This window comes from Pomacea canaliculata, linkage group LG3, assembly GCF_003073045.1.
Source record: "Pomacea canaliculata isolate SZHN2017 linkage group LG3, ASM307304v1, whole genome shotgun sequence".
Lineage (NCBI taxonomy): Eukaryota > Metazoa > Mollusca > Gastropoda > Architaenioglossa > Ampullariidae > Pomacea > Pomacea canaliculata.
The window spans coordinates 9,711,914-9,735,104 of NC_037592.1; the positions used below are offsets into that span (position 1 = coordinate 9,711,914).

Below are 23,191 nucleotides of genomic sequence, written 5' to 3' on the forward strand. Positions count from 1 at the left end.
GCCAACCCTCACTGTATTGGTGACAGGCGCTAACTGGACCACCCAAGAAAGAGAGGCAGAAGGAGGGAATGGATAAAGACTGGAGATAGTGTTCATACCAACATGGAAGTACAAAAATGCACCCCACCTATGAACATCAGATGCAGTTTCTTATGCAGAACAAATACAACTGATGACTTCAACATTCTACTGTTAATTTGTATTAACAAACACATGGATAGGCAACTTAATGTTTATCTTGTTTATTGCAATCATTTCATTCTCAAATATAAACCAAGGCATTCTTTGATCTGAGAACTTTTCCCATTGTCTTCGTAATGTTGACAAATTGCATTTATTATATTTTTCGAAATTTGTTGAGAATGGGCAAAAATTGCATTATACAATAAACAAAAATATAAGAAGTTTTAGAGCATCATAATCTTAAAATATTCGTAAAACAGTATGTTCAATGGACAGAGAAGATAAACATCATCCCTGTTCATGTCTATAGTCTCTGCTATTCTGGAAATAATTTCTGGGTGCTTCTTACACTCTGTAACAGCTGGACAATCTGTCACCGACATTGGTCTTACAGGTCTCAAAACATAATTTGAATTGCTATGACAGCTAGCAGCTGACGGTACGAAGAAGGTAACAATTTTAACTCATAACATCCATCCCTGATTCACTCAGATCAGTAAACACTATGTACATTTTTGAGTCAAAGTTTTACAGCTTTGTTTTTTATAAATCATTTTATTTTCACTTTCAAAGCCAATATTCTTGTGTGAGCTTGTATAAACATATTAAGAAGATGCCAGTTACATCAAAATAATTTTTTTCAAAAAGCACACCTTTTCAAATGTTTACATAACAGCAATGGTCATTGCACTCCTCAAGGTTACAATTTATCCTTAATCACACTGGAACTAGCAGCCTAGTTAATAGCACAGCCATACCTGGTGAACTTGAGGATAGTCTGTTGGTCTGCTGCACACTCTAATGAAGGAACAGCTTATGGAATACTCTAAACAGGTCTTCACAGAGGCAGAGAATGATTGCATTATGACACTGAAATGATGATTTTACAAGTGTGCCACAAAAGCATTTTTTTTAATGAAATCCAAGCCAGTTAACTCTGAACAGCATGAAGGATATTTCAGCCTATGTATGACTCTTACTAGTCCAAGAGCTCTTGTACTTCAAGTGTTGAAAGACATTTGCGCTGCATTGTAAGGTGAAAGATGCTACAAGAAAGATAGCCCAATGCCAAACTGCAGTCCAGGATTTACGCTGCAAGATAAAGAACCATTTAGTGTATATCTCAACAAAAAATATGAAACAAAAACAATTGTCAAGAAATGCTGCAGTTTATAGCCATAAACACTAATCAAGAGCACTGGACAAAAAGCCCTGCAATCATTTCAAGAAAAAAAACCAGAAGTCGTCAAAAATCAACTTTAAAAATATGGCCAAGACTTTGACACAGCACTCTATATGTAATGACCTTGACTGTAATTTAGAAAAATATGTGCAAATAAAATAACTGCCAGCTTACCTGTCTCCTTGTTGAACAGCCATAGGTACCACATAGTTCAGCTCCATTCTGGCAACTCTGCCAAGGCGCAGTACAATCCCTCCCCCACAAGCCCAGCGATACTGCACACCCATTTCTTGAATGGATCCCCTGAGATTATCTGTAGAGAGAAAACTTTATACCCTCCCTTCCACATAGCATGTGCACTCTACAGAGAGTACCTATTTATAACCAACATTTCAAGACACAAACATGCTTATATCTAAGCACATATCAGCAGACATAAAATTATTGAAGTTAATGTCGCCCAAACTTCCAGCTTTAGCAAAGAAATGCGGACATGCAAATATTCAGTTCTTTCACACCCTTACACATACATGCTTGTATCCATGTCCATTTATTATCAGCAGATATAAAACTACTCACTGAAGTTGATGTTGCCCAAATTTCCAGCATTGACAAAGAAATGTGTACGAAAGAGATCACCAAATCCACCCTTGCCTGGCCGAAAGGGTAGAGCAGTGTATACGTGTGCAGCACACAACCAGTAAGCTTCAGCACCTAGTGCATTGCCTTGAAACAAAATCAAAATTTATCTCAAACTTCCATACACCCTTGTATGACCACATCATTTATCCTCAACATCTGGATAGTTAACTAAACAGTGAAGATATGGAAGACCTGTTGACATGCATGAAAAAAAAAAAATGAAACAAAATTGTGCATGCACACACAGAGTACAGTCAACACAAAATGTATGCATAATAATGCCATGTCTTCAGCCTGGTTACTCACCATCAATATGAGGCCCCACACCTTTCAAGTTGAATCCTCGCAAAGTGAGTGGGCCACCCAAGAAGAAACGGTCATTAATGCGGATTTCATCTTTGGCACGCAGAGTGCGCATGACACCCCCTGCCAGAGACAGCTGCAGCACCTGTGCACCAGGCAGTGAATGAGTCCTCTTAAGGATGTGAGAAAGCAATCAAAATGCCATCTAAACACACCACTCCATGAAGTGAGAAATAAAAATGAAATTTTTCTAGTAAATTATCTTTCTTCTTACCAGACAGCCTATTGGAAGCTTAGGGCTACAACTGCATTTTAACCCAATGAATTACTGCCACTGGTCAGATTAAATATCCTGACAAGGTAAGGTTAGCAGCCACAGCCTGCACTCTATGCCCTCATATCTCAACTGTTGAGATACTGAAGATGACAGCTGTGCATTTGTTTTGGTTTTTTGTTTCGTTTTTTCCTAAATTAGAGCAGTTGCACCTTTGACATGTTTCAAGCTCTATTTCCCAAAGTATCTAAGTGTGCATGCCAGATTATGTGAGTGTGTGTATGCTGTCAGTACACGATCATCAGAACAAAGGTGCGGTATGTCTGAGGCTAGCGACGTTTACTCTGCTAAGTGGGGAGTGGCTGTGACTGCCACCAGACTTGAAGCTCTCATATAGCAGTGGTGGCTCTTGTTATCCTCTCTGATTAAAGTCAGAATCACTAGAAGACCTGGCGAACACAAAACTGCTCACGTGCAGAAAGCTTTCTCCAGCTGACAAGGAAAAAACACGTTTTGCTCCTACAAAATGAATGGTCAAGAGTTTGGTGGTAAGATTTTAACAAAAAAAAGTTACAAGTCAGTAGTCCGCTGCAAAGGTGTTTCTGATTATCTTCATCAGAATCCACAGTCTCTGAATTTTCTGCCTCTAGTTGCCAAGACTATTAACTGCACAGTCCAGCAGAAGTAATTATTTTGGTTAAAGAGCAATAGCTGCCTCTAAGCTATTCAGGCAAGCTGGTAAAATGAAGAAATAAAAACTCACTGCATTACAGAAGAGTGACCTGTTGAACTGCAACTCAAACTCCTGCTTGGAAAACTCAACATTACCACCCAGACCTGCATATTCCTGCAGATTATGCATCAACATGCCATTTTTTAAAGGTTACAAACAGGAAAGAAATCTTACATCAATGTGTATGCTACATCTTTTTGGACATGACATTTATGCCCATATTAGAGTTGGAACAAACAGACCAGAGGTACATGTCAATATATTGTGAATATCACAAAATAGACTATGTATTAACACACTCTGTGATAGTAACAAGAATAGATAGATGACATTTAAAAATAAAGGACAGACACTGGTCTGTGGAAGAAACAACTAACAGAAGACATTGTTTTCTCAATAAAGATACTAAAGTTGACAAGTGTTATGCAGTCTTTGCCTTATTCTTCCACTGTTACTCTCTCTATAATTAAATTCTTAAATAAAAATTGCTTATCCACAAGCACATAGTATTATTTAAAGAACTTAAATATATAAAGCTGTTTTGGAAGGGTGCTTGTGTGTGTATATCAATATGGTAGTAATTATATATCTACAACATCTGTGAGGACGTTTACAAGTCAACTCACCTGTATTAACCGAAGCACACTCCCCGTGGTAGGCAGAATGGTGTCATCTCTCATATCCCGCACAAATATATGCTGCAAGCAAATTAATTATCACATCTCACATATTAATACTACTCTTTGCATCTATTTTGCTAAACACTAAAAATCTCTGGAGATCAAAAAACTTTCTACTCGTGTTTTCTATTCAAGATGTCAAGCAGCCTTTATCAGATAAAGGTGGAGGTGGGGGGGGGGACTGGACAGACTAGGCAGGACTCTAAAGTCAGAGGCTACTGGAGTTAATGTACGATGCAGGTCATGGCTGGTGCACACTCCATCACGGTACAATCACTTTCCAGTCTCATTCCAGCATCATGATAAACTAAGACACATCCTGCATTTCCAGTAAAAAGGTGCAATTAAATTGTTCACAATGAATCCCACATTGAGGAAACTGCTTAAACACACCTGCTAATAAAGCTAGTTACCTTAATGCTTGATTTTAGAGAATGACCAGCCTGTTCTCGAACAGCAAAGGATGTGGTTCTGGATAAAGCACGTAAGTCTCGCCAAATGCCATCCCAGCGCAAAGAATGGCTCCCCAAAAATGTAGGAAACTGCAAATGTGATTTTCACTCTGTCACCCTTCACTCATTAAGCAAACAGCCAGGATGATGAATATGAGGTGATAAGACACTTTAACAAGCTAACACTATTTCTATTTCCCCTATAATCTAAGCTCTTTATAAAATAACATCTTAGTATCACACTTGTTTATTCCGAGTTGGAACAGCCAGCTGCCTCTCTGCAAGCAGGTTGCTGATACACAAGCACCGTTGTCATGATGAGAAAACAGCAAAGACTAAAGCAGCAACAGTTTGTGTGAGCCGTAGCAGAAAATAGGAAGTAAGTGTTACAAACAAGCATATCCAGTCTATGTCAGACATTCACGTGCATTTACTGTGTCAGTTTTGTTACCACTTATTTCAGCGTAAAACCAACATCTCTTAGTAAATGTGCATAAATGCTAAATTAATTTAATTACATAATAACGAAAAAAACTGTCTAATGAAATAAATGCTCTCTTGTAAACATATGAAATAACTACCAGAAGAAAAGCAATTCAGGATGTCTTCAAAACTGCAGAATACTTCTTGCAAAAGCCTATTAATGTGACAAATTTCTAATAAGTTGTTTTAGCTATTATATAGCTCTTTCTGTGTCATTTATCCTGGGAAATATATTTCCCCAAAAATATAAGAAAATAACAATTTTTAAATACAAACAAATAAAACAATAATGCCAACTAATAATTATAGAAGACTAACCTTATTTTTAGAAGTGTGTAGAAGTGTGCTTTGGATTACTAGGAAATAGATAAACTGTATCAATATGTCTAATCACATAACATAATGAAAAAGCCAATAGTGAAGGCCTGCTTGGATTCTCAGAACACACAATTTACACAAAAATCCAAAGACTGCCAATCACATAAAATGTTTGCAAAACTGGCCTGAATGATTGGGAAAAGGTGCATGAGAATAAATGATGAGCAACACTCACTGTAAGGTCCAGTTCAACCCCTCGATCTGTCTCTTTATAACCGCTCCATGGATAAGAGCCATGATATTGGTAGAGTCCTCCAGTCAATCTGCAGTTGGAAGCCACTGTCAATGGTATGTCAAATGTAACATACGCAAGAATCTATGCACATAAACAGATGTGCGCACATAAGATTTTCCTCAAACTCGAAGCCTTTAACTCAATATATAATCGTTCACCCTTCTGGTTGATGTCATTCCACACTCCTACAACAGCATATATCTCTAACTGAAGAGTACAACATTAAAACAGTACAAACTCTGATCATGACACTCACAACAACTTGCAATTCTATTAGAAACTCTGCTGACACATTTTGACTCTACTCCTTATCCATCAGTTTACCAATACCAAAACAGTTTAAACAGAAGTACAGCAACATCACCCCACCTATAGTCCACACAAATGTTCTTTCAGTTCCCAGAGATTACTCTAGAATTTCACAAACCCAGAAACTCCCTCAACAGAAACCAAAGCATTGTCAATTTGACACTTTTTTCTTCTCTATATATTTGATGTACAACAGAGTACAGTGCAAAATACTTTAATAATTTCAAAGAAATTGAATTGACGATGTCAGTGAAATAAATCTTGATATCTGAAATGTACAAGTCTGCGGTAGTTTTAGAGATAAAGCTGCATGCACTAATTCACCAGTTACGGGGGCTCTGACAACATGATTTATAAAGCATGCATAATTAAGATTGAGACCACACCTAACAAATCTCTTTTAACTTGATAAATTTGTTGCAAATGCAAATATTTCACAAACTTCCCATTGTGAAATACAGAGCTGGGACTGGTAAGTGAAAACCACCTGGTCAATTTGAAAGCCAATTGTTATCATTTATTTTAGAGGTTAAGTCCAAAGAATGTCAATGATTATTTTTGAAGCCGCATGCCACGTGTTAAATATGCATTAACTACAGTATTTCTATACATCAGCAAAATTTTGTGGAATGGCTGCATCATATTTATATATAAAATAATCTATATATATAATAATAATCCGTGTGAGACTGCAAAAAAACAGTTCATACAAATTGTTAATTGTGAATTATGCTCACTCACAGAACATCTGGATTGCCATTGACAGGCTTGGTGAAAGACACAGAGTAGCCCCGTGTTTGTTTTGTACCATGCGTATACTCAATGTTGACTCGCTCTCCACGACCTAGGGCATTTGGAAGTTTCAGACCAAACAGCTGCAGAAAAACCAACAAGGACACTTAATTTGATTCCCAAAGCTCTTTACAAGACTATTCTGCAAACTATAATAGCACAGCCTAAGAAAAACAAGTACAAAATTTGACACTAGTAAGAAGAGATAATCAAAAGAAGCAGGTTAACAATAGGAAATAAGTGCCTCATGCAAATGCTCCCTGTTATTCTGTCTTAAAAATACTAACCAAACTAGCATCATTGTTGCCAATTAAAGTGTTGATGCCTCCTGATACAGGTCGAAGTTCTTTCACTTCAAACGTCACCTCATAGCAGTCGCATGCTGGGTCATCTAAAGACAAAGGAAACACATACTGGATGAATGTACTGCCAGAAAATGCATTTTTAGCTTCAACATAATTTTAAAAAAAATAATCCAACTAAACATAGCCATTGTTTCTAGGAAAAACTATGTTAAATTTATGTCTCAACATAAAAGCTTGCATGAAGCCAGTAACAACTAATAATTCTGTTAAAGATCTAGTAGGGTGCCAATTTTTTTATAATAATTAGATAAAGCTCAGTTCAAGAGACTACATCTCAAAATCTGGGTCAGTGACTCCCTCCCATTCTCAAGATGTATGCCTACAAACATCATTATGCATAGAAAAAGGTCAACACTTGTGACATTATGTTTGTACACATACATGCCCGCTAAACACATAGTCCTAGTTCTCCTTCTGGCTGCGTCCTTGACAATGTAAGTTTATTCATGTAAAATCCAGACGCCTCTGTTGTTACCTTTTTCTGTGTATGATAATGTTTGTAGGTATCTCAAGAATGCATTGAGGGTATTCACCCGGATTTGGATTTCTGAAACCAACTTAGACAAAAGTTCTGCCCCCTAATAGACATTTTGTTTTAAAAAGTCAGGATTGCCAAAGTGCTTTTGTTCTTAAAAATTCAGCTGCTATTAAGCTCCATGGATTTTAGCCAGCATCCAAATAATTCTCTTCTTTCTCTTTACTGCTATCGTCATCATCATATTCATTATTACTGAGGCAACAAAACTAGAGGTTTTGCAGATATACATATATAAATATACAAATAAATCCTCATGCAACTTAAGTTAACTAATATTTCTGAAAGGATTTTGCATACATCTTCCTATAATCATGTCCAATTTTATCTACATTGTCTATAACCATGCCAAATCAAGGTGATGTCAGTAGGTTAAAACAGAAAGTAAAGGTAGTCTCAAATCTGTCTGGTTTTTTCAGGGATAACATGTTAGACTCTAGTGTAGACTCTAACTTAGAGACTACACTTCCCCCAGGGCTCACTTTCACATAAAAGCAAAGCCTATCTCCTGCCCATCCCCTGTCCATCGCTGCCTTTCCTTCCCCAGTCAGTGAGATACCCATTCACCAGATGGGTCAATCTGGCTGGTGCGCACCCTTCCAGTCTCTGGTGCATGTTCCCCAAAACATCAGTAGACAGGATAAGAAACTGATGAATGAAAAACTCTCCTTCCCATCACTTCTCTCTACCCCTGCTGCAGCAGTTGAGGGGTGGTAGGGTAGGGAGGGGGAAAGAGAAAGAAAAAGCAGGTTGATGCTCACCTTTGCATGTGTCAATGAAAATTCCAACACGTCGAAACAACCCAAGTCTCTCCATTCGCATTTTGACCTCATGGCTTGACTGGACCATCTAAACAAAATTTATAGTGAAATAACTGATAGGTTTACATACAACACTGCAACATGACTAAACTAGAAGAAGCAATCTTTTTTGTCCTGTTGAGTATACATAAGTATGGATGCTTGAATCAGATTTTAGAGTTGGCCGACTGAGTCTGAATTTTGTGTTGGGAACCATGCAAAAGTTAAGATCTGAAAGATTACCTGCTGGAAAGTGGAAGACTGAAGAATGGGTTGTACTTGCTTGATGATAATGTCATCTTTGGTTCTGTTGAGGCCTTCAACAATTATCCTCTGAACTTTAGCCTGAAAACAGTGCAATAAAAGTTACTGAGATGTTAAGTGCTGTGAAATGTACAACACAAATACAAACTGGTTCTAATTTGTAATAGTAAAAATAAGGCAGTTGAGTTAATCAAGTTGTGGTAAAACAGCAAATGATAACTTTCAAGTTTTAATCTTTATCAAGGAATGAAGTTTTGGTCTAAGGCAAGAAAAAATGGTTCTACCTAAATGAGGGAGGTGAGGGTACTTGTTAGACTAGATGGCACAGTTAACAAAGCATGACTTCCACCAGGTCAAACCACTTTTCCTGCTGTAAAGTCTGTCCTTAAAAACAGAAAATCTGACTCTGTCTGCAACACTGATCTATCATTCAATCATTCAACCCTTGAATTATACCATTTGATGAATAGTTGTGCTGGTCCTGACACTAGTGGTGGTGAGCGGTATAAAATGACCAGTCCACTCTTTTAAATTTGCAAGCCAGTTTTTCCACTGGCCAACTCTGCATCGACCCTTCTTTAAGGTACCCTGAAGGACAGTCTCCGAGTGTTGTGCTAGGTCACACGGCTAAACCAGACCAACTTACACTGTTTCACTGTTGTAAGTAGGGACTCAAGAAGTTGGTCATAATAGCCCACTAAGGTGGTAACCGTGCTTTGTACAAAGACACTGGTTACACATTCCATGTAATAGATTCAGAGCCTTGTCTGGCACTTGTCTATGTATCATGTCTGTGGAGCAGAACTGGAACTATAAGGAACTTAGTCTCTACTTGTCTATGTATCATGTCTGTAAACCAGAACTGGAACTACAAGGAACTTATTCAATCTCTGATTGGAAGCAAACCTGATGGTGGTCCTGCACTTGATCTTGAACTTACAGCATCTTACCCACAACATGGGCTTTCAAAATCTTAGTAATTTACGTGGATACAAGAAAAACAAACATCTACCTCCTGGCTGCATCAACTGACAAACTAAATATACTGCGCTGTTTACTTCAAAATAGGTGTCACTGCTGTAAAACTAAAGCAAAACTTTTCATGACAGATAAAGGGCCAAATGTCCATAAATTCTCTGTCCACATCTGTGTTTAGCAGGTGTTTGCCAATCAAAGGGTGTTCTGTGTTAAAAGCCAATCTGTGCAAATCAAAAGTGTCCAATGGTCAGAGGGTTTCCAGCAGGTTTTACTATTTCAACACTCTTCCATTGCTGCTTTTATTTATGGACCTGTTCTGTTATCTATGCATCAACTGTTCTACTTCAATCACAATACAGCAAATCAGGATGTGCAAGTATTATAATGCATATTTTCAATCTTTAAAAAGAAATGTTTTTTAAGAACTTACAGGTATTTTATCAAAGTCAAAATCCTCTTCAACCTGCTGTTGTTTCTCAGGTGACTGTAACAATAAACAATGACAACTGCAAAAAATATATGCACTTATGAGAGCAGCTGAAAAAAATGATGAATAATATTGTTTCTCAAAACAAGTGCATTCATGCTGAAGCATGGTTAAAAAATACTCAGATATGGGATAATGTGAAACATAATATAACCTATGACAATGGGCCATGCTCCAAGTCCCTCTCATCTTGACATTTTTTTGCTACCTAATGTTCTTGTCCAATGGTTGATATGATGTCATTATTACATGAATAATTTAAGCATAAATAAAATTAATCCATTTTAAAACTGATATCAACTTTTTAGTGTACGTTTACATGTGTGCAAATATAGCTTTCAAGGTCAATGCTGGTGACAAGGAAACACTATGCCAACTGACAACATATACTGTTTTGTGCAAAAATTCATATTATAATTCAAAAGTACTGTTTATTTAACAACAGATCCAAGTAAGTTTATTTCATGGAACTCAACATTTCGAGCATACATAAGATGTATTTTCAGTGGTAACGTACAATACAACCAAACGATTCGAGAGGTACAACTGTGTCTTCTGCTGGTCGAAGACAGGCGCAGAAAAAAATAATAAGAGATTTCTGATGACATAACGTAAAATGCACCTTCCCTGCTGTGCAATATACAAGCGATCTGATATTTTCTACCCAACGGCAAAATAGTTTTACTACCCAACTGTGATAACTGAACAGTCAAGTGCAGTAGCCACAGTATAGCGACTTATGTCGTTAAGCTGCTGATCCTAATCCTACGTGTTTTTGTGTGCTTTGCGCGATATGAAATTTATTATCGTTTCCATAATTTTAGAGTAGATTAGCTTTCTTGTTTCTTTGATGACAAATACAAACGATAGTAAATGATCAACCTTGGCATAGACTGTCCCCATCGTACTCCCGGTAGATTCTTTATACTTCAGCAGGAAAAGAGCGAGTGGCGCAAGGGAGATTATGCCGCTCTCCTTGCGTCTAATCCGGGATGTTCAATAATAACGAGACATAATAACATGATTAAATAGTCTGCTTGTCTTCTGTTATCTTGAAATGGCTATATCTTCGAGTCGTCTTCTTAAACATAATGTATTATTATGCATATTTAGTAAGACCATGGACATGTATTAGTTCATGGTAAGACCAATTAGCTCTGTTGAGCTCTTCAAGAAAAGAAACATGAAAATATATCAGGATCGCTTAGGCGAAAGTGGACGTGTACTCCGTTCTCGAAGGGTCGGAGGAGAATCGGCATAGTCAGTGCATTTTCATTTATCTGTAGGCCATCAGTATGGATTTCAGAGAATTACTGATGTATGCGGAGGAGAACCAAAAGTCAAAAGAAAGCAAGGTATTATTTATCTTTTATTGGTAATGGTTTAGTGTTGGGCTAGTTCTTAATTTTCGTTCATTGCTGATGGTGCGTAGGCTAATTTTACTGAATACGCAACTGCAGTATTACCCATTGCCTGTTAATTTATGTTCTCGTTGTAAAGGGCAAAAGCTTCTTTTCAAAAATTGTAGTCATTTGCTTTAAAGTTTCAACTATATCTCTTCCCTTGTTAGCCATTGATTATGTTCGGCTGGATTGGGAGCTCCACGGTTCTTGGAGAAAAAGAAAAACTCATTTGGACACAAGACACTGAGAAAATACTCTGACACACAATGCAAAAGCTTAAAATTTGTTAGCACAAAAGCAGTAATATTACAAAGTAATCAGGCATGTTTATAATGGATGACATATTTTCACCCTTAATTATTTTAATTGCTACATAAGTTCCTAGTCAGACAACAGAATTTTGGACTTTTGAGGGACTTAGTAAATTGTATATAAAATATCACTTTACTTTGATATAATTTAAGTTAGTCAAATTATGAGCATGGCTTAAAGGCAGAAGTTCTTGTGGTCATTTTTCTAAATGGTTTCATCAGTGTGAGGGAAGGTAGGAGTACACAGTGCTGACTTTTACAAGTGGTCACTTTTCCCTAATTGCTACCCTGACCCTGAGGCAGGGTTGAGATCACAGGCATTAACCCTAGCAATAAAACGTCTTTCTCATTTAAAAAGCTGAAGTGAAACAGTTTCCAACTGAACATACTGTCAGGGTTAGGACCAACAATTGAATGTATTCTCCATAAAATAGAGAGAAAAATAAGAGAGGAAACGACGAACAGCAAAAATGACACAAACACAAAGACAACTGAATTTTAACAAGTTATTTTTAGTGCTTTTGTCTGTTTTTCTTTATATCTCTATATTTTTTTTTTACTTATAAGGGACGATAATATTCAACATTTTCAGTTTATTCCCCTGGTGACTGGCATTTATAGATTACTTCCCAGAAGTGCATGATGAGTAGCTGTCACAGAAGTGCAGAGTGTGGTAAGAAAATGGTCTAGTAGAAAGGACATTGAATTCATGAGATGGACACGACTGTCATTTCCCAGATTCAGAGTTTAAGAAACAAAGTATATATAACAACAGGAAAATAAAATAATAATACTACAGTGTGAACACTAGCATACACACATGTTGCACTCAAAACTTCTGTGGAATGCACACATAGACCATACATGTAATCATTGACTACAAGCCAAATATTGATATCCCTGCTTATTAAAGATAAGAGATATAGAGAAAGACAAAAAAGCAATAAAAATAAGTTTTGAAAATTCAGTTGTCTTTATGTTTGTGTCATTTGCGCTGTTCATCTTTCTCTCTATACTAGTTTTATTTGTTTGTTGAGAATACATTCAGTCCTAACCATGACAGTATGTTCAGATAGAAGTCATTTCACTTCAGCTCTCAGACCCTACAGCAAGTACTGGTCGGGCGAGGAATACGTTTTATTGCCAGGCTAGTTGGCGGTGCCTGTGATGTCTACCCTGCCTATTGTCCGGGTAGTAATTGGAGACAACTGGCCGATAGCAGTCCGCATACACCGCATGAACTCCTACCTTCCCTCGCATGGGCGATACCATTCTCTTCTGTCCAGACGGAAAACTTCCACCCTTAAACACAATTTTTTGCTGGAGAAAATATTTCTAAGAAAAGTTAACTGTTAAACAAATCATTTTCTTTGAATAACATTTTATTGTGTTTTAACACTGATGTAAAAATAAGACTTAATATATATATTTTACATCTGTTTAGCTTTTTGCACGTTGTGAGTTAGATAAATTTTACGATTTTCTTCTTTCAGCCACAGCACAGTAAATTCTTAAAAGCACAGCTTCCCCCTGCTAAGCGAGATCACAAAAATGAAATGCGGGCAGAACCAAAGTCTGATGTTCTGAAAAAACTACTGGAGGAAAAAGAAGAAGAAAAAAGGAGAAAATATATGGAAGAAGAAAGAGAAAGGAGAAAAAGAGGTGAGAAGTGTAATGATAAGAAAATATTTGCTACATTTAATATAAAAACTACTTAAAACCTCCCATCACCCCCTCTTGTCACATTTTTTTTAACTGTCTGCTCACCTATCCAAGCTTTTGCTGTCTTCTTTTCTCTGTATTATTAATGCCACTTTTCTTTGGCATAGTCATAAAAAAGAGAAGAGAAAGAAAGTGTTTCAAAATAGACTGATAACTAGCTTACATCTTTTGTATATTGTGCATCATTTTTCTTTTTTTCTCATTACTCATGTCAGACTTCTTCGTCATCTGGATCCTGAAGAAAAGAAAAAGTGCATACCCCTTTTAATGCTTGCAGTTGTGTTCACCTCTTCATATTAACAATTAAGTGCCAGTAATGATAGGAATGGTAAAGCATTATGACACTGGATTTGGCAGGTTTTTTAAAATTTATTTATTTGTTTATTTTTTGCATTTACTTTTTTTCCACCAGAGAAGGAAAAACGGCATAGAGAAGAAGAAGAAAGACGTCTGGAGAAAGAGCGTATCAGGGAGGAGAAGAAGAAGAATACTTTTCGGATTCCCAAAAAACTTGTGTTGGAAGATGACCAGAAAGAAACCAGTTCTTCCCCACCTCATCACAGAGAAGTGCTGAGTGATGGTTCATTTTCTTTGGACTCGGACCTTGTGGCCGAGGCAGATTTGTCAGAGTTTGATGATAGATTGGAAAGTAAACATCACAGCTCTAATTCTTCCAACCAAAAGCACAAGCCAGATGTAGGACATAGGCATTCTAAGAAATCTTCCAATAGTTACAGGTTATTAGATAAGGTATCCCTAGGTGGGTCTTCTGACAAACAGGCAGCTTCATCTTCACATAAACACTCTTCATCCAGTGAACACAGAAAAGTATCGCACAGTGAAAGGCACACAGATAGAGAAAATGATTCCAATAGGAACTCACACCACATCAGCCAGTCTCATAAAAGCACACACAAATCCAGCAGCAGAGAATCTAGAAGTGACAAGAGTAGCTCAGAAAACCATAGAAAAGATGAAAATCTCTCAGGAAAGCATCGGGACAAGTCTTTAGACCATGATCACAAGAGTAGCCACAACTTTGTTGACAAGCATACCTCTAGCAAGACTGCACACTCATCAAACTCTTCTTTGAGCAAGTCTAGCAGGGAGAGTCACTCAGCTGGAGGAAAGGGACAGTTATCAGAGAAGAAGCCAATGATCAGCATTGGAGAGCAGTCATCCCAGTCAAATGCAGAATCTGACAAGCAAGGCACCAACCCAGATCCCAGCACTGAAGAATGTAAGTTTACCACACTATCTCGTCACCATTTGAAACCTAACATTGTGCGTCAAGGTGTGTCCATGGAAGAGCGCGAAAAAACTTTAGCCAGGCTTCAGGCTATACTTGCCAAACATACATCAGGTGATGATATAAAAGGTATGAGAAAACGTGCATCAAAAGAGGAAGCTAAAGCCAGGAAATCACGCCGGAACAGAGGTGACCTGGCTGGGCTTGGTTCAGATTTTTCCGGCTCTTGTTTGGAGCCAGTGCCTTATTCACTAGAAGAGAAACCCAGTCTCAGAAGACCTGAACCCAAGCCTGAGGCAGAGCCAGAGCCAAAACCTGCCAAACAACCAAAACGTAACAAACAGCCCAAAACCTCTCATGGGATGACACCAAAGAATCGCTTATCCTCATCCACACATTCAAAGCTTACTTCAGACTTAAAACATTCTTCCAAGCACGACCGGAAAAGTCCAGTGAGAGACAGGCCGAAACCTAAAGTCAAACCACGGCCACGGCCACCTCCATCACTAATGAATTTTGCTGACTTGCTGAAAATGGCTGAGCAGAAGCAAGCAGTACCTGTCATGGTTGAAGTGGCGCCAAAGAAGAAAGAATCACGACCCATGACACAAGACGAGATAGACAGGCAACGAGCTAGAGAGGAACGGGTCAAGAGTAAGGAATACAAGGACTGGTTTAACAATGGAGAAGAGGGTGGTAATGGCAAGAAAACTCAACACTTAAATGGACAGGCTGACAGGGTAACATCATCAAGCAGTCAACAGCCACAGTCCAGAGGTGCTCAGCCTGCACGCATGTCTAGCACCTCAACTGGTTCAGGAAGTGCTGTAAATTCAGTTAACCACAAATTGAATGGGAGTAATGAAAATTCATATGATGTTGGAAAAATGGACCGGAAATATCCTGTGGCAGGAGATTCTCGTTCATCTTCTAAAAGTTCTGTGCAAGAGGCTTCAAAACCCAACAGACCAGTTGTCCGGCCTGGTCAACCTGACCCTAATAGGCCTGGGGTCATCGCTAGTAAACCTCGTGCCATGATGCAACACATTAGTCAGCAGTCATCAACCCGCCCAGGAAAGCAAAGTGCAGGGCCTTTGGAAAAAAGGGGAAAAAGGCCAGCCCCTTACGAGGAGGATTCTTCAGTAGAATCTATGCCGGCATCTCACTCCCAGACTTTTGGTGGCCAAGGCAAAGCATCTAATGCATGGGATTCACTTTTCAACAGACCAGAGTACAAAAGTAAACCTCCAGGTGAGTGGAAAACTAGTTGTTCCTTTCACTCTAGATGTTTGTTTGTATATTTAATTAAGCGGTTGCCAGTCGTTTTGCCCTATGTCCTAAGTCAATTTATCCCAGCCTGCTATGTCCATTTTGTCCTAGGTAGGACCATTTCATCTCTAAATCGAAAACTCAAATTACCCCAAGCCCAAAATACAAATCGACTATCGATGAAACAAGCAGTTATTAACATCAGATACTAACAAAAGAGCCATATGTTGTTTGATAAGCAATTATAGATATGCAAGCTCAGCTGCCTATTTTAAAGAAAGCCATGCAAATAAGTTTAGCCACCAGTTTACTAAACAAAAATGGCCACTTGGCAATAGGCATGCAGAGAATGTGTCTCACAATAGCAAATAAACATGATTTTTCTCTTTAAACAATCTTTTAAATTAAAAAAGATTTTGTCATCGTTTTATTGTGAACTTGCATTTTGACTTTTTTTAAACTATTATTACTGTACACAGAGATTTTCTGATGGGGTACTCATTTAGCTTGAGCGTATCATCCTATAGTAGTGCATTAACACACCACTTTCATCATTTGTGAAACCCACTTCAAAAAAAATGTTGAAAATATACTGTGTAAATCCACATAATTATTATTATTATTTCTTAATCATGCTCTGTTGTAAACTGTCCCAGACTCAAAAGACTGGTCTGGGCGGTTGAGGTGACAAATGTACTCTGGCCATTTATTGCTAGCTATCAATTTAGTCTAGACTTTGTTTTGACCGACATTAGTTATTCTTAGCTATTTTGGAGGTTTGTCACAGAGATGTTGCTGATCAGGTAGTCATAGTGGTGATCAATTCGTCTTTTGGCTTGGGACGTTTTGGGTTTTCAGTTTTGGGACAAAATGGACATAGCTGGGATGAATTGACTTTTGGTGTGGTGCAAAACCTTCACCATAACGAAATTCGAAGGAGCAGTATGGTGGTTGTCTATCATCTAGCATAGGGGTGGGAAATGTCCAGCCCACAGGCTGCATATGGCTTATGAAATCATTTAATTCAGCCCACCAAGGCAATTACAGATTTCAGTAAATGCATGACTAAGCTTTTTTTCACAGCAATATAAATGTATCTCAAGTGAATAATAATAACAAATTATGAGGGACATCAATTACAGGGATTGGCAGGATGCATACGAGTATATGATGGGACAGACATATGCTTCTCAACCACTGTTTATGGCCTATATAGACGATTTTTTTGAGAATTATGCATACGCGACCTTTAATAATAATAAATGCAAAATTTATATAGTGCACACCCACACTCCTAAAGAGCATGCTCTTAGTGCTTAAGAACAAGAACGATACATGGGCAAGCAACATACAAGGGACAGAAGAACAAACAAACAACATATGAACAATGGAAGGATAAACAACAGAACTAATGACAAATAAAAGACAAATGCAAAAAAAAAAGACATAAAGAGGATCCAAGTACCAATAACTGAGAGTATTATGATTTTGCAAAAGCAAGATGAGCAGGGAAGTAGGAATAAACAGAAAATGGGGGAAGGTTATGCAAAAGGACTAGTATTGTGTGAACTGTTGTTATAAGTAATGATTCAGAGGTGCATTTTCAGTCCACATTGAAAGGATTCTGTTGCGGATATGGAAAGGGAGAGAGTTCCATTGTTTCATTGCACAGTAACTAAAAATCCTGTGATGACATGTTGTTCTAGTGACAGGAATAGTTAGGAGATGGTCGTCAGATGAGGAGTGTAGTTGTCTGGCTGGGACGTAAGGGAAGAGAAGTTCAGAGAAATAGGGCAGGAGCCAGCAAAGAAATCAAAACACAGCACAGTTTGTACTGGATGCAAGAATGGATGGGTAGGCAGTGCAGAAAATAAAGGAGATGGGTGGCATGGTCCCACTTCTTGGCTCTAAGCACCAGACGTGCAGAGGAGTTCTGTACTTTCTGGAGTTTGTGAACAAGGTATGCATGGCAGCCAGCAAGCAAGGAGTAATCAAGCCGAGAAAGTGCAAATGCGCAGACAAGAATGTTGATACTGCATGTAACGAGAATGTGAGGGAGATGCTGATTTTATATAGTTTATAATAGGTGGACTGACAGACAGCTGTCACTTGTTTATCAAGAATCATGTCTGCAGTGACTATAAATCCCAGATTCCTGATGAATGACCTTTACTCCAAGCCTACAAGAGATTACTTCTTGTTTGATGTCGGCTGTTGATACGCATAGCATTCTTTTATTATATCAGCTCATATATTTTTTTTTTAAAATGGTCATCAACATTGATGTGTACCTTAACCTACAAGTATCCAACATCATCCTTTTATGGATTTCCAAAAGACGAACAAATGAAAAAGTGTTGGCTGGTAAAAACTGGTTTGGGCTTGTGAGTTTATTTGTGCATTTGCAATCAGAGCTGTGTTTAGTACGTGAGTAGACATTTTGTAAATGCCATAAACTTCTCTATCAGGAGGACATGTGTACCAGATAGTCATTATCATTATTAATGCACTTTCACTGCACAACTACAAACAGAAAAGTACATTTAGGGAAAAAAAGGTTTTGTTCCTAAATACTGTCTCCTCTAGGAACTTTTTAATTATAAACAAATAGTTTACAGACTCCTATAGTTGTTTCACTTTGCTTTTCATAGTGACAGAGCATAGTTTTCGTGCGCCTTATTACAAAAAGGCAGATTGTGGTGACTCAGAGGACAGCAGTAAAAGGTGGGCTGCGATTGTACACAAAAGTGTCAACACACCGTTGCAAATCTACAGCTTGACCAAATGGAGCAGGCTCATTTTTAAGTAGATAATTTTGTATGGCCCACAAATGATGTTGACTGTCAAATTGGCCCTTAGAGGAAAAAAAGGTTCCCCACCCCAGATCTAGTATCATGCACTTTTCTGTGTCTCACTTGCCTGCACACACACAAATGCAGAAAAATACCAAAATAACAGTTCATATGTTAGTCTTTACCTCTTGTTTGAGACTTTTTATTATTATGAATTTTTTCTGCAGCCCCAAAAAGAAAAATGGTCATTGACAGTGAGGAAGAGGAAGAGGAAGAAGAGTATGATGATGATATGGCAGACTTCATTGACGATGAAGGAACAGAAGATATGGATACTGTGTCTGGAACTATCCGGCAGCTGTTTGGTTATGATAAACGAAAGTAAGTTTAGTACATTTTGTACTTGTTGAGAGAGTTCAGCCATGAAAAGGCTTTAGAAGTTAAAACAATTTTGCACAAGAAGTGTGAACAGCTGTACATTGTTGGTTTTTGTATTATTACATGATTGACATAAAGAAATGAATGATATGTACATGCAATTTTAAAAAAATGGTCTCACTGAAGAGAAAAAGAATAATTCCAAAGTTTTGTCTACAACAGATACCGTTATGTTGATGATGATGATGATGACTGCATGGAAGCCAGTTTTTCACAAGTCATGAAAGAAGAAGCAAGGAGGTGAGAAATTACTTCTAATGCTACTGTTTGCAGACACTTTTCCTGTAAGAGGATTAATAAAGATATTTTGTATTGTTTGTTTAGACTTTTGATTACTCCCCTCTCAACTCACCATCTGTCAGTAATTCCTATTCAGGTGTTGTTTTTTATTTTAAATGTCTTTTCTAATCTGATCGTGGAGATGCAAGACACAAATACACTGTTTCCTTGAAAAGTACAATCTACATTTGTTTTAATACATTCAGGACATCTTCTGGAGCATTGTCATAGGTCTCTAAACCTTGAATTCCACTCTGAATTTCTTGTGACTCCATTTCCCACTGGGCATTTTAATTATAATTTATATTATCATTTGTTTTAGCATTAATTTAATATTTATTTACATTTGTAATGCAGTACATCCATCATCTGTTTTAATAGACAAAATCCATCCGACTGACGATCTTAACTAGAGCTTATATTTAGGGTAGGTGTGTGTGGTTTTTTTTAGGGTGTTTCATCACGAGCATCCTGATAAATCATTCTAGGGCTTATTTTTAGGTTAGGTCTTACTTTCCAGGAAATACAATGTATACAAAGTCTGTTTATTGTTTCTCTCTGCTTAATGAAGTATGAACATTTTGCCTGGACACAATAATTACATTTTGACTTTTCCTTTCATTTCAGTGCCAAACTTGGTAAACAGGAAGATCTAGAAGACATAAAGCGTGAGCAAGAAGAACTGCGCAGAAAGGCTGCGAAAAAAAAGATGCTGTCCCGTAGATGATCCCTTTTCATGAGGATGAGGATGAATCTTCTTTGATGTGAGCAGTGCAATACTGGAGTGATAGCATTTGCTTCAACCTGAGGAATGGGATCCATCATTTGTGTTGAAGGAAGAAACCCTCTCCCAGAGTCTGCAGATCCAGCCCAGGCAGCGTCAAGATGGTGTGCAGTGTAGTGCTTGAGGGTTAAGAATGATGAGACTGGTGTGGTGGCATTCAGCTGTATGCAAGAGGTGGCAGAAAAGGTGAACCCTTTTTCCTGCTCACTATCCTCACAAAGGTCGCAAAGTCTAACCTTGTTTGCAAACTTCCATCAGAAATAACCACAAAACATTTTAAAGTTTATTCAAAATAGAGTGGGGGTAGCGATTTGGATGTGCCCAATGTGTGGTGGACATGAATAGTCTGGTATGTATTTATACTGATCTTGTGGCCTAAGATCATGTGTATTAGTAGGAAGGAGATAGATCAGATCAGTGACAGCTATAAAATCATTGTCCATTCTAGCAAATCAGAACTTTGATGTAGCATAAATTATCCATATGTCTACTTGGGGTAGAAGGCTTCAGGTGTGGATTAATGGTGAGGCATAACATTTAATCAGCTATCATTCATCACTAATCTGAGGTGGCATGGTAGTAAACAAAAGAAAGGGAAAAAAAGGGGAGGACTTAAGCTTTAATATTAGAGATTTAAATATAAGTCCTAATGGCGCTTTACAAATGATGCTACTAATTATAGCAAGAATAATAGGGACACATTTTTTAAAAAAAAACAATCAAGACAACCGAAAAGAAAAGGCGATAACTCGTGGAAACTGGAATAATAATAAGAAAAAGTGTAGCGCTATCTGATATATAACCCTTATCTGAGACTAACTTTAGGGTGAATCTGCCCTGCTATGAAGTGAGGCAAGGTTATCAAGATAATTCCATTGCTATAGAAGCAATTGATACCTTTGCTAAGGATTTGCCTTTATCCTTAGTTCAGATTCTTTCCATATTGTGATCTATTTATTCATTTGCATGAATGTAGATTAATGAATGGTATGGAACCTACTTTTGTTTTGTAGTAGAGTCTAAACATTTTCTTTTAGCCTCACTTGTTAGAAAAGAACAGAAACTTACAAGTATTATTGTATGATTTACTGAGAGACTTTGGTTTCCACTTGTAACACTTGCTGAAGTATCAAATGCAGCCCATTTTTCTCCTGTTTCACGCATGCACAGCGGTGAAAACTCGTACGTGCATTAAAATGCCTAATTTTGCTGTTACATTATCATATTGTTGGAATTTTTCACGTGGTGCTGGGCAGTGAAAAGGCAATTGCTTGCATAGAACAACTTCACTTGCAGAGTTTATGATGTTCATCCCATAGAGCAGGGATGCCCAACCTACGGCCTGTGGGCCATATCCGGCCCAATCGGCATGTTAGTAATTTAAAAAAAATACCTAAAAAACGGGGGGAAAAAAGGGAAGAAGTATTTATCCCCACGTAGGGGTGTCTCTCAATCTTGTTTTCGATGGATGAACATTTCAATTCAGTGCTCTGACTTGGTGTCTCTACGATGCAGCCGGACATTCAGAAGTTGGTTTCGGGTAAACAACTTCAAATATCCCACTAATTACAACATAAGTACAACTTGCTTGTAATAAAAATGGTATCTGCTCTATTTTTTTCTTTTTTTGTATTTTTGGCGGTGAAGCGGCCCGTGACATGCATGTCGGAAATGTGTATGGCCCGCAGGTCGAAAAAGGTTGGGCATCACTGCCATAGAGCATTTCACTGTTCTGATGTATGCCTGTAACTTTCCTAAGAAGACATGTTTGCTCATCTAGTTGCATTTTAGTAGTTTGCATCCTGCAAGTAGCCTAAATGACTAGTGGAAATTTTATTATTGTTTAATGTGCAGAACCTTTCAGAAGTGTTAAGATTGTATGGTTTGACACTTAATGATGGTTTCAATTAGTTTTTTTGATTGAACTGATCATTATATGGGACTGATATATGATTATCATGGATACGAATTTTGAATTGTCACAGAAACAAATCAGTGAAAGTTTCATCTACAGGACTTTGGAAATGAAAACGATATTATTGTGCAGTATAAATTATTACTAGTAAATTTGTAAATAGGTTTATTATAATGTGTGGTGATGTAAATTATCCTAAAAGCAATTGATATGTGATGGAACAAGCATCTCAAAAACTATAGCAACTTAAAATTGCAGATTAGTATTCCTTGTTTGCATTGTTCACCTGCATTGATATCTGTGATACCAGATAGTAAATAATGCATCATTTTTATGTTGATTTATACTTGCACTTTTTCCCAAGAATGGGCAAGTTGCTGCATTCTGATGATTGGCGTAATAAGCTAGATAAGTGGCATTCAGCAACGGCTTTTCATGATGAAGTATAGAGACTGGGCAACAGTGGTACCAAATTCTTACTGATGTGTGTATATATATATACAAGTGAATGTTCTGGACGTGCCTGCGATTTCTATATTCAAATCTGAAACTGTGTTCAAGAGGAACTGAATTTTGGCTGAAAGGTCTAATAAAAATACAACAGTATAAAAACTTCCTGAAAGCTTTTTTCATACTTAACTTTGTGGGTTGGGTTTTTTTTTCCCCATTTTCTTTCTTTTTTTTTTATTAGGGCAGTTATGGGAGGTTTTGATTCCTGTTAGTGAGTTTGACTGTTAGGTTGCTGTGGCTAGAAAACTGATCCACCCAACAATTGTCTACCAGAAATGGGTACCTGATCTATGACAAGTCGAAGGTGTCAGGAGACATTTGTCTTGCCCCTTCAGGTGATGTCTTCTAGACATGTGAAGCATTCAGTGCCTCTACTACTACCAGGCTATATCTAAAAGCTATTCGTAACTGTAGTTTTAGAGGGATGAGCAATTATGAAACAG

The 23,191-nt window shown here is 37.7% G+C and overlaps 2 protein-coding genes across 2 annotated transcripts; one reads left to right on the top strand and one right to left on the bottom strand.

Moving 5' to 3' along the window:
* Nucleotides 1–218: 218 nt before the first annotated feature.
* Nucleotides 219–11,042, bottom strand: LOC112560523 (sorting and assembly machinery component 50 homolog). The gene is made up of 14 exons (XM_025232442.1): nt 10,959–11,042; nt 10,020–10,073; nt 8,591–8,692; nt 8,309–8,396; nt 6,935–7,038; nt 6,597–6,730; nt 5,487–5,574; nt 4,412–4,540; nt 3,945–4,016; nt 3,349–3,432; nt 2,315–2,456; nt 1,946–2,092; nt 1,541–1,679; nt 219–1,275 (listed from the first exon to the last, which is right to left on the bottom strand). Exons 1-14 carry the CDS (start codon nt 10,977–10,979, stop codon nt 1,230–1,232), a joined length of 1,350 nt encoding a protein of 449 aa, XP_025088227.1. The 5' UTR covers nt 10,980–11,042; the 3' UTR covers nt 219–1,229.
* A 43-nt stretch (nt 11,043–11,085) lies between these two features.
* LOC112560521 (protein SPT2 homolog) lies at nt 11,086–22,853 on the top strand. Its single transcript, XM_025232437.1, has 6 exons — nt 11,086–11,431; nt 13,284–13,452; nt 13,925–16,012; nt 19,050–19,203; nt 19,423–19,500; nt 20,167–22,853. The coding sequence occupies exons 1-6, from the start codon at nt 11,372–11,374 to the stop codon at nt 20,264–20,266; spliced, it is 2,649 nt and encodes an 882-aa protein (XP_025088222.1). The 5' UTR covers nt 11,086–11,371; the 3' UTR covers nt 20,267–22,853.
* The last annotated feature ends 338 nt before the right edge of the window (nt 22,854–23,191 follow it).

What these genes read in the sequence shown, in the direction of transcription:
- LOC112560523 (XM_025232442.1), bottom strand. Translation starts at nt 10,979, where the DNA reads ATGGGGACAGTCTATGCCAAG. An exon ending in TTGACTTTGATAAAATACCT is followed by an intron (nt 8,693 to 10,019) that starts GTAAGTTCTTAA and finishes CACTGTTTTCAG; the next exon opens with GCTAAAGTTCAGAGGATAAT. An exon ending in AGTCTTCCACTTTCCAGCAG is followed by an intron (nt 8,397 to 8,590) that starts GTAATCTTTCAG and finishes AATTTTGTTTAG; the next exon opens with ATGGTCCAGTCAAGCCATGA.
- LOC112560521 (XM_025232437.1), top strand. Translation starts at nt 11,372, where the DNA reads ATGGATTTCAGAGAATTACTGATGTATGCGGAGGAGAACCAAAAGTCA. An exon ending in TTTGGTTATGATAAACGAAA is followed by an intron (nt 19,204 to 19,422) that starts GTAAGTTTAGTA and finishes TGTCTACAACAG; the next exon opens with ATACCGTTATGTTGATGATG. An exon ending in ATGAAAGAAGAAGCAAGGAG is followed by an intron (nt 19,501 to 20,166) that starts GTGAGAAATTAC and finishes CTTTCATTTCAG; the next exon opens with TGCCAAACTTGGTAAACAGG.